Source organism: Caloenas nicobarica, chromosome 4, assembly GCF_036013445.1.
Source record: "Caloenas nicobarica isolate bCalNic1 chromosome 4, bCalNic1.hap1, whole genome shotgun sequence".
Lineage (NCBI taxonomy): Eukaryota > Metazoa > Chordata > Aves > Columbiformes > Columbidae > Caloenas > Caloenas nicobarica.
This window is the reverse complement of record NC_088248.1, coordinates 27,437,198-27,452,348: the sequence shown is the minus strand read 5'-3', so window position 1 is coordinate 27,452,348 and position 15,151 is coordinate 27,437,198. Positions and strand designations below refer to the sequence as shown.

The 15,151-nt window shown below is 40.2% G+C and overlaps 1 protein-coding gene across 6 annotated transcripts in view; it reads right to left on the bottom strand.

Moving 5' to 3' along the window:
- Positions 1-15,151, bottom strand: part of ANKRD17 (ankyrin repeat domain 17) — a 97,288-nt gene that overhangs the window by 6,582 nt on the left and 75,555 nt on the right. For 5 of the 6 annotated variants that reach the window (XM_065634809.1, XM_065634810.1, XM_065634815.1 and 2 more), the window contains 12 exons: positions 14,748-14,890; positions 13,824-14,037; positions 12,432-12,607; positions 11,474-11,636; positions 10,623-10,718; positions 9,309-9,425; positions 6,902-7,073; positions 5,665-6,106; positions 5,110-5,265; positions 4,742-4,891; positions 2,600-4,251; positions 617-814 (listed from right to left, as the gene is read on the bottom strand). In XM_065634809.1, coding sequence (XP_065490881.1) covers positions 617-814; positions 2,600-4,251; positions 4,742-4,891; positions 5,110-5,265; positions 5,665-6,106; positions 6,902-7,073; positions 9,309-9,425; positions 10,623-10,718; positions 11,474-11,636; positions 12,432-12,607; positions 13,824-14,037; positions 14,748-14,890 — 3,679 coding nt within the window. The remainder of the gene's footprint in view (positions 1-616; positions 815-2,599; positions 4,252-4,741; positions 4,892-5,109; positions 5,266-5,664; positions 6,107-6,901; positions 7,074-9,308; positions 9,426-10,622; positions 10,719-11,473; positions 11,637-12,431; positions 12,608-13,823; positions 14,038-14,747; positions 14,891-15,151) is intronic. The other variant, XM_065634812.1, reaches the window with a different exon arrangement.

Genomic DNA, 15,151 nt, shown 5'->3' with positions numbered 1-15,151 from the left:
TTGCTTGTATAGTATTATCCTTGCCAGGAAAACCAACTAACTTGTTCCCTGGATAAGCCACCACTCAACAGCTTATTTGTTTTCTGTCTGAAGAACTCCACTGTGTAGACGAAACTGCAGGGGCCAACCATGACGGACAGTACCAGAACTTGCCTTAAATATCTTCTGCTGGAATACGTTACACAGTTCTGTTTCAAGAACGTCAGAAACACTAACCAATCACCACTACAGAGCTAGCTGTAGTAAAAGATCATTACATAGTTTACACAACTCGGAATATTACCTTCACAAACCAAAAAACCAACATTCCGGTCACCTTGTGACTAAAAGAATATCACGTACTTTAACAGTCTGAAGTTAATTGCAACAAGAATAAGGAACTCCCAAATAGCACAACAAATCCTTAGCTGTTAAAAAAAAAAGCACACTAGAGATCAGAACTTCCACAGCAAAATTTTATGTCAAAAAGCTGTGACTGCATAAAGGTTTAACACATATCTAAACCCCTTAAGTTAAAAATAGCCAAACTAGAAAAGCTCATATAAAACAGGCAGTACATGAGGCCACTTGAGTTGCACAGCTGTTCTCAACTAGTTTCCCACTGACTAGAACTCACCATTTGATGCTGATGAACATGGAGGCAATAAACTAAGCGGGGAAAAATGCTGTCTGTTAAAATTAGCAGCTGCAGGTGCTCCGCCAAGAGGTGTCCCAGGTGCATATATCTGTCCTCCTGAAAGGTTTGAGGCAAAATTACCCAGGTGTGTAGAAGAAGGTGTTACAGAAGCATAGGGTGAATCCATACTGACAATACCTGTGAGAGAAATTGGAATATGTGACTTCTCTGTAAAGAGGTGTCCCATAAAGAAGGAAAACTAATCAAATCAATTTTTGTCAGGTTGGGTTTTTTCATTTGTTGGTTTTGTGTTTTTTCTTGTTGCCTTTTTTTAAAAAATACATAAATCAAGAATGTTGCTCATGTTATCATGCAGATACCTTGAATTGAAATCAATTAAGGGAATTTAATACATTTTCTGATGTAACTGAACACTGGAAAAGTAACAGAGAGTAACATTTTATTACCCTGTTATTTAAATTTTGCAGGTATAGTAAGTATGATTTTTGTACCAAGAACAGTGGAAATAATACTAAAGATTTGAATACTTTCTCCATTTGTTATTTATTTTACAGGAGAATAATGTCTATGTACACAATCAACACTTAAGTGTTTTTTTTTTTCAACCAGGGACCCACTTGCTTTAAAAAATTATATTTTATTAAGACCAGCTGGTTCCAGTTCCTAAAGAGTAACTCACCTTAGCCAGGGTATTCACAAGAATTACTACCCCCTTAATATTCTCCTCAGTGAAGAAATGAAAAAATAAAATCTTAAAATGTTAAGTTCCAAAACTGTTACAGAAGCTTGCTACCACCCAACTGCTGTGGCATTTGCATTTTTCTCCTATTCATAAAGCTAATGACAGAAGATTTACATTTGTAGTTTTTGTCAGGAAAAAACCAACCAACTCTTAACCAGTGACAGGCAGAAGAATCAAACAGCACCTGCCTCCTCTGCGTTGTTCTTTATCAAGACACAACCTTTATTTTTTGTCAAGTTTTTTGGGCTCTCAGGGGCTACTTTCCTATGGAGTCATGTAACACTTCCTGATGCTATGGACACATCTAACTTAATTTATTGTATCTGCAACTTTCCAAAAGAAAAATTACTGATACAACAGTAGGACCATGGTAGAGCACTGCTTTTACTCAGGAACCAACAGGCATATGCAAGTGATGCACGGTGTCCAAGTGCACAAAAGTCAAAATACTAAGCAGTATATTAAGTCAGCAAAATTCATGGAGATTGCCTCAAAAGCTACTCAACACCATGTTGTTCACAAAATATAAAAAATTTAACTGTTACATCTCCAGATTCATAAGCAACTTCATAAACAACTCACAGGTCCTACAGAAACAGGCAGAGATAGTATAAACTGCGTGTGTCCTTTCTGGAAGCTACAGAACAAGTTCTGTGACAACTCCTTGGCCTCAGTTTGTACAGCAGGCTAAACATCTCACTACAAATTTCACCAAGTCAAATTAACTTTATTTAATTTAGTATTTAAGAGAACACACGTCTCACAATAAATTCACATCAAAACACAAATTTTTGTCTAAACCTAATACTTTGAAGAGGCTGTGTATTTTTCTGCAGTCTAAGGACAAAAGGCATGTTATCACGAACTAGAGTAGTTATTAGCTGGTGGTGGGGAAGGGGGGTGGAAACAGTGAAGTGTTTTATTATCTCAGCTATGACAGAATAATAGAGTGGCATGGCAAAAAGGAATGCCTCAGCTCAACTTTCATCAACTTTATCAGCTGCAAAATAGTAAACAGATTCAACAGGTGGAACTTTAAAACGAAGATGAACTAACTTTGCTTACAGAAACAACAATAAGCTATACAACAGCACCCTTTCTTTGCAGGTCAGGCAGCAATTTACTACAAAAGCTGACACAAAAAGTATTATGTGTTCAAAATGAAAACACACAGTTTAGTTAAATGTTTATTAAGGTATGAACACAAAACACAGACTTACCTGAGGGACTTGGAGCTGGCCTTTGTAGTGGCGGCCTAAAACCTGGGGCTTTGGAAGTATCAGACTGATGTAAAGGATCTGAATTTGGCAAAAATGAAGACTTTCCTGATAGCATAGACTCTGGTGTTGTCTGAGATGAAACAACAGAACCACCCCAGAAGGCATGAGCAGACGAAGGACTGTTTTCAAACAATGTACTGAAGGGCCCAAATGGTAAAGTAGCACTGAAATTGTTACCCATAGACTTGTTTGCTGGATGGGCTGAATTATGAGAAGCACTTTGTGTACTTAAGGTAGAAGGAAGCTGCACTGAAGAAGGAACGCTGTGGGGCCTTTTGATGTGATTAACATTGAGGACTGCAACAGAAGCATTTTGCACAGGAGCTGGAGTCTTATGGACACTGCTGGCTCCATGGACAGGTGGTCTGATGGCTGAGGTTTCCACCTTAGCTGCAGGCTGAGAAGACCCTACTGACGTCTGAGACACAGGATAGGTCATCGGGGCATTTGTTGGACCTGCCACAGGAGCAGATGAGCTTGTCACTGCTAAATTTGGAGGCACAACCATTCGAGGATCTGGTGTAGGAACCTGAGGTTGCTGAAGAGAGGGTCTTGCCTCTTGCAGAGGAGCTCCAGGAGGCTGCTGATGAGCAGGGTGCACAGATGAGCTGCCAGTACCAGAATTAGGCTGCCTACTGCTGGTCGAGCTGCTCATTTCCACTGCTGGTGGACTACCCACTTCTGGATCAGACAAAGGTGCACCTTTATTTGGAGAGGTTGCTGTACAGTCAGAAGGACTGTTTCTGGAAATGCCTGCTGGCTGTGCAGGAGGAGAAGGAGACGATGGGGAAGATGCACAGTAGTGTTCTTTGGCAGTAGGAACTGGATACGTGGCATTTGTAGGCGCTGTGCTCGTGTTACTTGCCATCGTTGTCACCATGGTCGTTGTGGCATTTGATGTCTTCACAACTGTGACAAAAAGCTGTCTTTTGACTGAAGGTGAACTTGGACTGCCATTTGCAGAAGAACCAGGCAAAGTAGAAGCCACTGAACTTGTACTTGTAGCTGTTGGACTAGTTGTCAAAGAACTTGCTGAATTCACCTGAGAACCGCTGCTGTTCTGACTGTTATGGCGAGGCACCACGTGAGGTTTTGGTGAGTTGGTAGCTCTTGCAGGGCTCAACGGCCGAACAGGAAACGGACCCCATGTGGACTGAGCTGGTGGGAAAGTACCTCCAAAGTGTGTCATGGGCAACCGAGGTGGACGGATTTGCTGGAAAGTCTGAGCAGCAAGTAAAGCATGTGCAAACTGTGGAGGAGGATATGCTAATGGAAGAGAAACTTGGAAGCCAGGCCGCACATTATTCACTGGGTTCTTAATGGTTTTGTGAGTGGATGCTGAAGAAATTGTAGGCACAGTGAGTGCAGAGGCAGTCTGAGATGTTGATGAAGCAGCTACAGTGGTCACTTTGATGCCCACGAGAGAACTGTTAGCAGCTGTAGAGGTGGCAGGTGTTGACAACCCTATTTTGGAGTTTGCAGCTGAACTTTTCAAGCGGTTCTTTGGAATAAGTTCATCGATTTCCTTATCTGGATCTTTTATCAGAGCATTGATCAACTGTGTGGCCTGCCTTGTTGATTCCGTGCCACCCCTACAGAATGGAACGGAAAAACAAAACTGCATCTAAAGCATTTACATTACAGCAAAGTATCTCGAACATAGACTGTGTTAACATGACAGAAGGCAGGCTGGATCCTATCTGAAAACTGCACTGGGCATGTTCTTACAGAGGATGATCATTTAAGATCAAGTTGAAAAGCCTAACCCCCCAGAAACCCAAATGGTTAAGAAGTTTGCTTCCCTATATACACCTATATATTCGGACAGATCTAAACAGAGAGTCCTGAATTTATGCCTCCTCCACTTTATCTCACACGTCTTCTTTTGTAGAAACACGATGGTACCAACTGGCAGCTGTTCTGTTTCCCCATCCCATGTGTGTCCCCTGCCTCAAAGAACTGACTGTCTCAAAGCCATATCGCAAAAGATACGGAGGTCAAGCCTTTTCATTTTCCTACGCAGAAGCATGTGCTACAATGAAAAAATTCTCGTGGAATATGCAAATCAAGAGGCCTGCTTACCTTATAGTTATTATTCTATCACCAGTTTTGTCCTTCTGTTTGTCAATGTCTATGTGCGCTCCAGTGCACTCACGTATCGCATTGATGTTACATCCTCCTCTGCCAATGACTCTGGAAATTACGGTTGATGGAACAGAAACCTTCTTGGATCTATACAAAAAGGAAACAACGTGAACAATGACATGAAGCAGTGAGCTGGTTAGTCAAAACAACTATATAAAGACTCAACCCATGTAGCAGCAGTTTTATGAAACACATTAAGCCTACTAGAAATAAACACATTCGGTAATTCCAGAGAGGGCTACACTAGACAAAAGATTTCGAAAAATGACATGAACCAGAGGGAGTCAGGGGAATGTTTTGCTTACCTTCTCACAACTTCTTTCCATCCTTCTTCCCTTTTCTGACCACGTTTAGGACTGGCAATGGTGAGTTTTCCATTTGGAGAAGAAAGGGGAGAAGGACCAGATTTTGTGCAAGTAGACAAGGAATTACTCGTCACTTCAGTAATAACTTCAGACAACCTTTAAAAGAAATCAAGTGCTGTTAATATGCAGTCACAAAAAAAGATCATCACGAAGGCTGACTTGCATTTTGCCCATTGTTCATCACCCACCTACCCATTTTCTCTCTTAGTACAAAAGCACTCTATTATTAAGAAGCTGCTTGAATTTAAATGTTTACATCTCAAAACACCCCAACAATTCTCCAATTCCATATTTGTAATGAAGGTTCTTGCTTCAGAATCTACTAAGTTAAGGTCATACTGCAACAATATTTATACACACTACAGCAGGGACACATTGCCTCATCCACTTTCTAATAACTGATTTAAGAACACATGTCCATGAAGACAAGGGTGCAATGTTCAAACATAGGGCAACAACCACCTTGAAATGGTATGCATGGTCACAGCAACTTACTTTACAGATGATTTGCCAGTAAGTGCTTTTCTCTCATCCTTTGGAGAAGTGACAAGAACTGATGGTTGCTTTTTGTTGCTCTGTGTGTTAGGAACAGCTGTGGAAGAATGATTGTCACTTTTGTGGCTGCTGTTGCTGCTTTCATCGCTACAGCTGGAAATCCTCATATTGTCACTATCACCACTTTCGCTAGTACTGCTGCTCTTGGATTCACCATTCACTTTTTCTGGTTGGCTATAGGAAATTGGGAGTTGATCATCAAATATAATCTGAACATTATCAGGGGTTACTTTGTTTTTCCTGTTTTTCCTTTTGGAGCTTGTTGTGGTGATGGTATTATTCCTCTTCCCATGGGAACCTGCTAAAGTTGTCCAAGTTGCAGATATACCAATGGTGGTTGTAGTGGTAGCGCTCGGAGGCTCCGTTGGTACCTCAGGATCATCTGATAGAAGAGTAAAAAAAAGTACTAATTTAGCTGGCTCAAGGAAGCTTGTGCAGTTTTGGTTTTCAAATCACACCTATCCTATCCAATGACCCATTAGTAACTTGACAAAAGACTCCAAGAAACATGCAGAACCACTAGCTATGCAAACATCTGTAAAACTATTACATACATCATATCCCATGGAGCCTCTCCCCTTGTTTATGCTAACTCGTATAAAATTTCCCTCACATGGAACAAATGCAGCAGCAATTTAACAAATGTGAAACTGAATTCAGGCAAAGGCAGAGATGCAAACTATTAGGGAACATTAACAAGCACACAAAAACAACAACAACAAAAAAAAAAAATCACTTCTTCCCTGTTTTTCAGAATGGCAGAGGGAACACAGTGAAAACCATTTCACAGTAGACATATGAAACTCATTGCCACAAGATACAAAAAAGCCAGGCTTCAATGGATAAAACAAGGATAGGTATTTGCAATTTCCATGTTGCCATTTTTTTCATCTGGTTTTAAGTATTGGGACCTGGAAGCAAAACAAGCTGATACTACCCCCATTGTAAAGTTAACCCAGAACTCTCACTGAAGCTGCTGTTAGCAGCTCCAAGTCACAGCAAGACACCAGAAAAGCCACCACACTGATCTACAGGCTTAATAGAAAAGGTAAATAAAAGGAACGCTCAGCAGATCATAAGAAAGGCTGCATTCAAGTTTTGGTAAGAAAAGACATTTTCAATACTGGGACTAAAATCAACGCCATGTTGCAAAAATAAGGCAAATATTTTAAAGTACCTTCAGCTTTTAGCTTCTCTTTCTCCTGAGCAGCTTGAAGTTCAAAATTCTCTTTATTTTTTGCTTCTATTTCTTCCAGTTTTCGTCTTTGTTCTTCTTTTTTCTTCCTCCTTTTCTCCTTTCTTTTCTCTCTTTTGGCAGCCAAAGCCAGTCTTCTGCTTTCTTCCCTTAGCTACAAAGGCACACAGAACAGGATTACAACATCTCCCACACATTTCAAGAAACGAAAATTATTTCTATTTCCTAGGAAGCTGAACCTACACTTTACACTACCATATTTATGGAACAGAAGCTAAATTCTCTATGATCCATATTTTTATGTATTTCACAGAATCACAGAATGTTAGGGATTGGAAGGGACCTCGAAAGATCATCTAGTCCAATCCCCCTGCCAGAGCAGGAACACCTAGATGAGGTTACACAGGAATGTCTCCAGAGAAGGAGACTCCACAAACTCCCTGGGCAGCCTGCTCCAGTGCTCTGTCACCCTCACTGAGAAGAAGTTTCTTCTCAAATTTAAGTGGAACCTCCTGTGTTCCAGTTTGCACCCAGTGCCCCTTGTCCTATCATTGGCTGTCACCAAGAAGAACCTGGCTCCACCCTCGTGACACTCACCCTTTATATATTTATAAACATTAATGAGGTCACTCCTCAGTCTCCTCTTCTCCAAGCTAGAGAGATCCAGCTCTCTCAGCCTTTCCTCATAAGGGACACGCTCACTCCCTTCACCATCTTTGTGGCTCTGTGCTGGACTCTCTCAAGCAGTTCCCTGTCCTTCTTGAACTGAGGGGCCCAGAACTGGACACAATATTCCAGATGTGGTCTTGCCAGTGCAGAGTAGAAGGGGAGGAGAACCTCTCTTGACCTACTAACCACACTCCTCCTAATACACGCAAGGATGCCATTGGTCTTCTTGGCCACAAAGGCACAATGCTGGCTCAGGGTCATCCTGCTGTCCACCAGGACCCCCAGGTCCCTTTCCCCTACGCTGCTTGCCAACAGGTCATTCCCCAACTTATACTGGTACCTGGAGTTGTTCTTGCCCAGATGCAAGACTCTACACTTGCCCTTGTTATATTTCATTAAATTTTTCCCTGCTCAACTCTCCAGCCTGTCAAGGTCCACTGGATGGCAGCACAGCCTTCTGGCGTGTCAGGCACTCCTCCCAGTCTGGTGTCATCAGCAAACTTGCTGACAGTGCACTCCATTCCCTCATCCAAGTCGTTGATGAATATATTGAATAGTACTGGTCCCAGTACCAACCCTTGAGAGACTCCACCAGATACAGGCCTCCAACTAGACTCTGTTGACTGCAACTCTGGCTGCTTTCCTTGAGCCAGTTCCCAGTCCACCTCACTACCTGACCATCCAGGCCACACTTCCACAGCTTAGCTGTGAGGATGCTGTGGTAGACGGTGTCAAATGCTTTGCTGAAATAAAGATAGACCACATTCACTGCTTTACCATAATCTATCCACCTCATTATGTCTTCATAAAAGGCTATGAGGTTGGTTAAGCATGACTTCCCCTTGGTGAAGCCATGCTGACCGCCCCTAGCGACCCTCTTATCCTTGATATACCTTGAGATGGCGCCAAGGTTAAGTCGTTCCATCATCTTTCCAGGGATGGAGGTGAGGTTTACTGGTCTATAGTTACCCAGGCCCTCCTTCTCGCCCTTTTTGAAGACTGGAGTGACATTTGCCTTCCTCCAGTCCTCAGGCACTTCTCCCATTCCCCACAACTTCAGACAGATTGTTCACTCATGTTAAGAGACGGTTAGTGTAGAATCATAGGGCAGACACCATACAAAATTAAGTCAGAATTTTCCAAGATGTATTTTCAGGATTCTTTGTGTAATGTTGCATGTCTCAGCAGTACAGTCCAAACACCCATATCCCTTTTGAAGACTAGAACACGAAATCATTTCAGCTATCTTGAATAGAAGGCATGCGCTTGTTTGACACTACAGTTGTCCTTTGATTTTTCCATTACACTTCCACTACAGTACTATGGTTTCTACTAACATTATTAGGGGGTTTTTTTAATATTTAAGACACAAAACATGGTTTAGACATGAAATCCATACCCACAGGACTAGAAAATGCCCATCTATAATGCACTTGGACTAAAAAATTCTACTCAGAAATATTTTTTTTTGGTACAATATTACTCCAAAGGAGAAATAGTTATATTGGAGTTTCTTGATCCAATTTATCTGAGTAACAGTCAAAAAGTGAAGTTCAAAGATTACCTGAACAACCAGATGCTCAGCTCTAGACACTCGAATAATGATAATTACACATACTCCTATACTTTACTAGGTACTTTCACATATCTTATCTTTAAGGAACACGAAATTGGAATTTCATCAAATAAATATTCACAACTCCAAGCTCTTTCAACTTGCCTTCTCCAAGTCCAGTTCCTCTAAAAGAATGCTTGCATTTTTGTTGGCTTCAGCAGCCTGTCTATCTTTGGCTTGAACAATGGACTCCATACACAGGTGGCACTTCTTCAGCATCTCCTAAAATGATAAAGTACCACAATCTACTGTTTGAAAAAGTAACACCGCATGTGTTTGAATATATGCTCTCAAGCTTACACTTGTAATTTAATGACTGTTGCACTAATTGCCTGGGAGTTTTTTTAAGGGAGAATTTAAAATTCCTTCCAGTAAGCTCCTCTTTAAACACAACCTTGCAAAATGGTCACAGGTGTGACATGCAATCAATAATTTATGTCACAGTGTGCTACAAACAGTACAAAGACTGTTCATAACCAATGCCCGTTATAAAGACAAACATTTTATGAAATAAAGGGAGAGGTCTGAATGGTAAGGCAATGGCAGAAATAAAAATATATCAAAGTTAGGGGTTTTTTTAAAACACTTTGGAAATACTTTAGTATTTTAGCACTACTCACAAACCTATACTGGCTGCATAGTAGTAAAAATGTTCAAACGCACAGGTTGCCTAGCATCATGGAAGCAGGCGGTGGTTCCAGTCACTGGCAATAAAACACATGCTAATTTAAATACTAGCACCTCTTCAGTCTCAACATGCCCATCAGAAGTTGACCCCCAGAAAGAAGAAAAGTCAGCTGCAGCCCAGAGAACTGGCAAAAAGATAGAAGCATTACGCCCATACTTGTGCACCAGCTGCTCTTCCCATTTCTCTCACTGCAAGAGTTTTTGCCCTGTTCATCTGAAGATAAACAAAATACAGCAGAACTTCCACACGGAAAAGCAGCACTCCACTTAATAAGCTACAATAAATTAGTTTGCCATCAAGTTTGTTTTCTGTCTTCATCCTAGTACAAACTTTTTTTATAAGATTGTGAATCTTCATACTTAAGCTCATATGCATTCTTAGCAGAAGTTAATTCTGTTACTTCTACTCCACTGCCAAAGCCATCATAAATGCAGTACAAATGTACTCAACAGGGAGGAATGCAGAGCTGAGATAATGAGTGGAAGAACACTTAAAAGTAAGCATGGATAATAAATAATATCTTCACTACTGTTCTCACAGCACTGAGGTGTACAAGTTACTGTGGCTGCATGCTCCCATTTTTTGCCTTTTTTTTTTCCTAAAAAACTCCAAGGGGACTCATCATTTGGCTGAAATCCAGTGTGCCAGGAATTAAAAGACCATTCAATAACATCTACTCTAAAGCTGAAACACAGCATTATTCCTTCTCAAATATTTTTTAACAATCTTACCTTATCAGTAATTGTTGCTATGTACCTCATGCATTCAGAGTCTGATGGAAACTGGTTTACTTCTTTCACTAGATAGCGCACCACCTTTACATGACCCTGAAAAAGAAATCCAAGGAAGTCATTTTATATCAGGCCAGCTGCTTCTGGTTTCCTAATAAACTCTTTAGTTCAAGCACTCATTGCAAAATATTGATTTTCAATGCCTCTAAACACCTTTTTTTTAAAAAAATCATTATCACCTCCTCTCTAGTGCAACATGTTTCTCCACATTTATGAGGAAAGAAAACACAAGCAATGAAAATACCTGTTGTCAAGGCGGCCCTTATCCCAGCTGTACTTTCACATGCTTGTGTCTTTTATTTCGGTAGTTTTCACGTGTCTGGCTCTGGTAACATACAGTTGCAGGTTCCTACAGTCATCTGCAATTCTTCAAGTACTACAGTACTAGAACTACACTGCCTTGCAAGCAACAATTATGCCTGGAGTCAAATTGAGCTAAAACGTACTATTTTTTCAAAAATCCTCATCCTCTCCTTGCATCAAAAACCAATCCAACCTCCCACCCAGCATATTCCCCTCTCTCCACACAAATACACTGCAATTTTCACCTCTCAACAGACGTATGAGAACCAGCCACAGTAAAGTGCCTATGAAGCAAATATCTGCTAGAACTTAACACAGATATTATACAGGTGACACATATAACTATTTTTGAAGATTCAATGCCAAATATTAAAATTTGTTCACGTATTTTTAAATATGTAATTTCTGTCAGCTACATTCTATTTATTATAACTGTATAGGGATGATCAAGACAATACTAAAGACCAAAGCTGAACTTCACATTCTACCTTTCGAAAGGCTGCCATTAGAGGAGTTATTTTCCTGTTGTCAGCAGCATCCACATCGGCTCCAGCTTGAACTAACAACTGGACAACATCTAGATGCCCTCCATTTGCTGCCAACCACAACGGAGTATTCCCCTTCTTGTTACGCACATCAATGTGAGCTCCTCTACAAAAATAAACGTATTCAAAACACTGGACCAATTTTCATTTGATGTGTCAACTGGACATGCAATGTAAGAACAACAGGGTGAAACTCAATGCTCATTTTTACATGAAACATGCATTTACAGAGTGCTTCGGTTTCCAAAACTGCATTTTTAGCTTTTTGACAGCGCCAGAAAGAGACTCAACTCCGCCTAAAAACATTTTTAATATTGTAAGTTACACTGTCAGATGTCTCTGAAGCTCCTCTAATTACTTCATTAACTCCCATCTATCAGGACACTGTATTCTTTATTAGCTTACTTAGAAAAACTTGCAACTTTTCAAATGCAAGCCAACAAGCGGTGCTGCTATTTGGAAAATGAAATACGCAAACACTGCACAGGAAACATAATTACACTGAATGTGCATTGTGACCCATCTAAAACTGAAATCATATAAGACATATCTTTTGTGCACATCTTCTGTTCTTTAAGGACTTAACACCACCATCTAAAATGGCAATGTGTCATGATTACAGGTACTATATATGTGAACTTCACAATAAATTATTTTATTTCTAACATTCCCAATTCAGTGAGACAGAAAAAACTGAATCAGCCCATTCGGTCAAAAGCACGCACTCTAACACCAAAGAGAACTTGATAAATAAAAATACATAGCAATGGTCGACAGGCACACAACCTTTTCCAGTCCATACCACAAATGGAGAATATTATTGCATATTGGGAAAGATTAGTCTAAGTAAGGTCATACTCAAAATGTTTTTCTTCAAGCAGCACACTTGCAAATACAGTACCTGCTAATGAGAAGTTCACAGAATTTGTAGTGCCCTTTGTCTGCTGCAATGGTTAAAGCTGTATCTCTTGAGGAAGGTACTGGAGGAGCATTTACATCTGCACCTTTGTCCAGCAGAACTCGGCCCACTTCTGCATACCCACCAGATGCTGCTTCCATTAATGGTGTGAGACCAGTCTAAAAAAACCCAAACAAACAAAAAACCCCCAAAAAACGAAACAAACAAACAAACCACAAAAACAAGTAAGCAGGAAAAACTAGCAGTTATTTGGGGCAGGAGTATTTTTTTTTACTTGAGAGCCGGGATTAATTTCAACTTCCAGCAACATATTTCTAGTTCTGTTGTATGGATTTCAGTTGTTACCTGGCCAATTCTGTAACAGCTCAGTGACATTTTGAAGGTGAAATCATCTTCAGACAGATGAAGAGCTTCCACTGAGCAGCAGTGCACAGGGTCCCTTTGCTGCTGCCCAGAGCTGATGGAGTCCAAGCCCACTGCCCACAGATTCTCAAAACTAACCCAACCAATCTTTAGTGCTGATGGATCCTCATCTGTGCAAGTCCCATAAAGCGCTCATGTTGTTATCCAGATAACACAAATCACACTCCCTGCCTTCATTAAGAAATCCTACACAGTAACATCTGGAAACCACCTGGCTAGGTCAATGGGACATGTAACTTTAGCAGAAGAATATCTAGCAGCAATCAGTACTACGCAGGTCCTTTTGAGCTGCTCTGTGGCAACAACTAAGTACAGTGGAAAAGGAGAACGGAATTCCGTATCTGTGGCAGGCCTTTCTTCTCCCCTTCAATATTCTAGCCATTTTTCTAGGGAACAGTCTTTCCTCCAATTTAAAGAGTTGATCTCAACTGAAAGACTTTAAAACATGCACATGCACTTTCAATTCTGTATGACCACTCTGGATATCAGCAGCTGCCAGACAGAAGAGATTAGACCATGGGCAAAGGGTTGGATTCTATGATCTTAAAAGGTCTTTTCCAATCAAAATTATTCTATACCTAGGCCAAGATACTAGTGGTGTGTTTTTTTTTTTTAATACATTAGATTCTTCTAATTTTTTTCCAGTTAATGAATTACTGTGTTCTTATGCTTGTAAGCACCTGAAGATTAATGAAGGCTTCAGAAAAAACACTTGTGTTTTCATGAACTGTGTGACCTCCAAAATACCAGCCCTGAGTTAAGCCATTATTTTTCTTTACAATAGTCTTTTTCTAGATGGCTTCAGAAATACATAACTGATCCATGGCAGACATGAAATTCTCTAGTTCACTTAACTTGCACAGAAGACAAGAAAGTAATCAGATGACTACAGCGAAGTCATGACTTCCAAGCATCTTTTTTCAGAGACTTATTCAGCTATTTGCTCCTTACCTTTGCTCTATGTTCCACATTTGCTTTTCTATCAAGCAGAAGGCTAACCACTTCAGTTCTCCCTTGGAAACAAGCCAGAGTCAGTGCCGTATTCCTGTTGGTCTCTATCTGGGCATTTATATCAGAGCCCATGTCCAGTAATAGCTTGACAGCAGCAGTGTGCCCATTCATGGCTGCCAACATTAAGGGAGAAATGCCCAATTTGCTACCAGTTCTGGAAGAGGAGAAAAAAAAAATTAAATCTTTCAATCATAATCACATTTCTGAAATGACTTTAACAAACTAGTGAAGAAAGAGTACATATCTGAGACCAGAATAACAGCTACACAGCAACTATTACTGAAACTACAAGAGTTTCTTCATAGTGGCACTATTTAGGACAAATAATTCTATTTACAGATACTGTGCACATTACCTTTTAACTCCTGTAAATTTAAAGGCATCTCTTATGATGACTGCAACTTTTGCTTGGGCTTTGACTTCTGCAATGCATGGCTGAGCTATTTTCTACCTCCCAAAGGATGCAAAAGCATTATATACATGCATACAAACACACAAAAAAGCTTTCCTTAAGCTACAAACAAGTAACACACACATGCAACCCAGAACTAATTTCAAACGAGCACGTCAACCGGAGCAAAAAAAGATTTCTATCTTTGACCAAAGAAGACCGATAGCATGATGCAGGAGAGAAGTTAACACATTAAGGGAGATGGGAACTTAAGAGTATTCGAAAAGCACAGGCAAAACCTTCAGTTTCTAACTTAATGGCAAAGAAGCCTAATACAAATTAAACAAGACATTGTGATCGTGTAAATAAGAGAAAATTTTGCTCCACGTATTTGTCAAGAAATCCTTTTGGAAAGGGTAAAAACCCATAACACTAAAAAAAACCATGAGAGAAGGGGTGAAAAGGGAACTTGCCTGGAATTTATTTCTGCCCCAGCATTTAGCAGAATCTTGATAATGTTCACGTAGCCACCAGAAGCAGCGAGGCTTAAAGGTGTGTAATCAGAAACATTCCTGTGCTCTTTGTTTGCCCCCCGAGCTAGCAGCAACTCTACCACCTGCAGTGTTTTAAGAAATAACATTAGGTTTTCTCCCAAAGTTGCAAATCTATTCAGTGCAAATGTTTTTGAAGCCTAAATATATCACTGATATTTTCCAACAGTAAGAAAGATATTTTAAGTTGCTTCTCTACACACCTCCATGAACAGATGAGGCTGCAACTATGTTCCCAAAGCCACTGTACAACTTACTTGAAAAAGAAAAAAAGAAAAAAAAAAAAAATCACAATCACTTATTGATATGCTTAAAACATTCATACC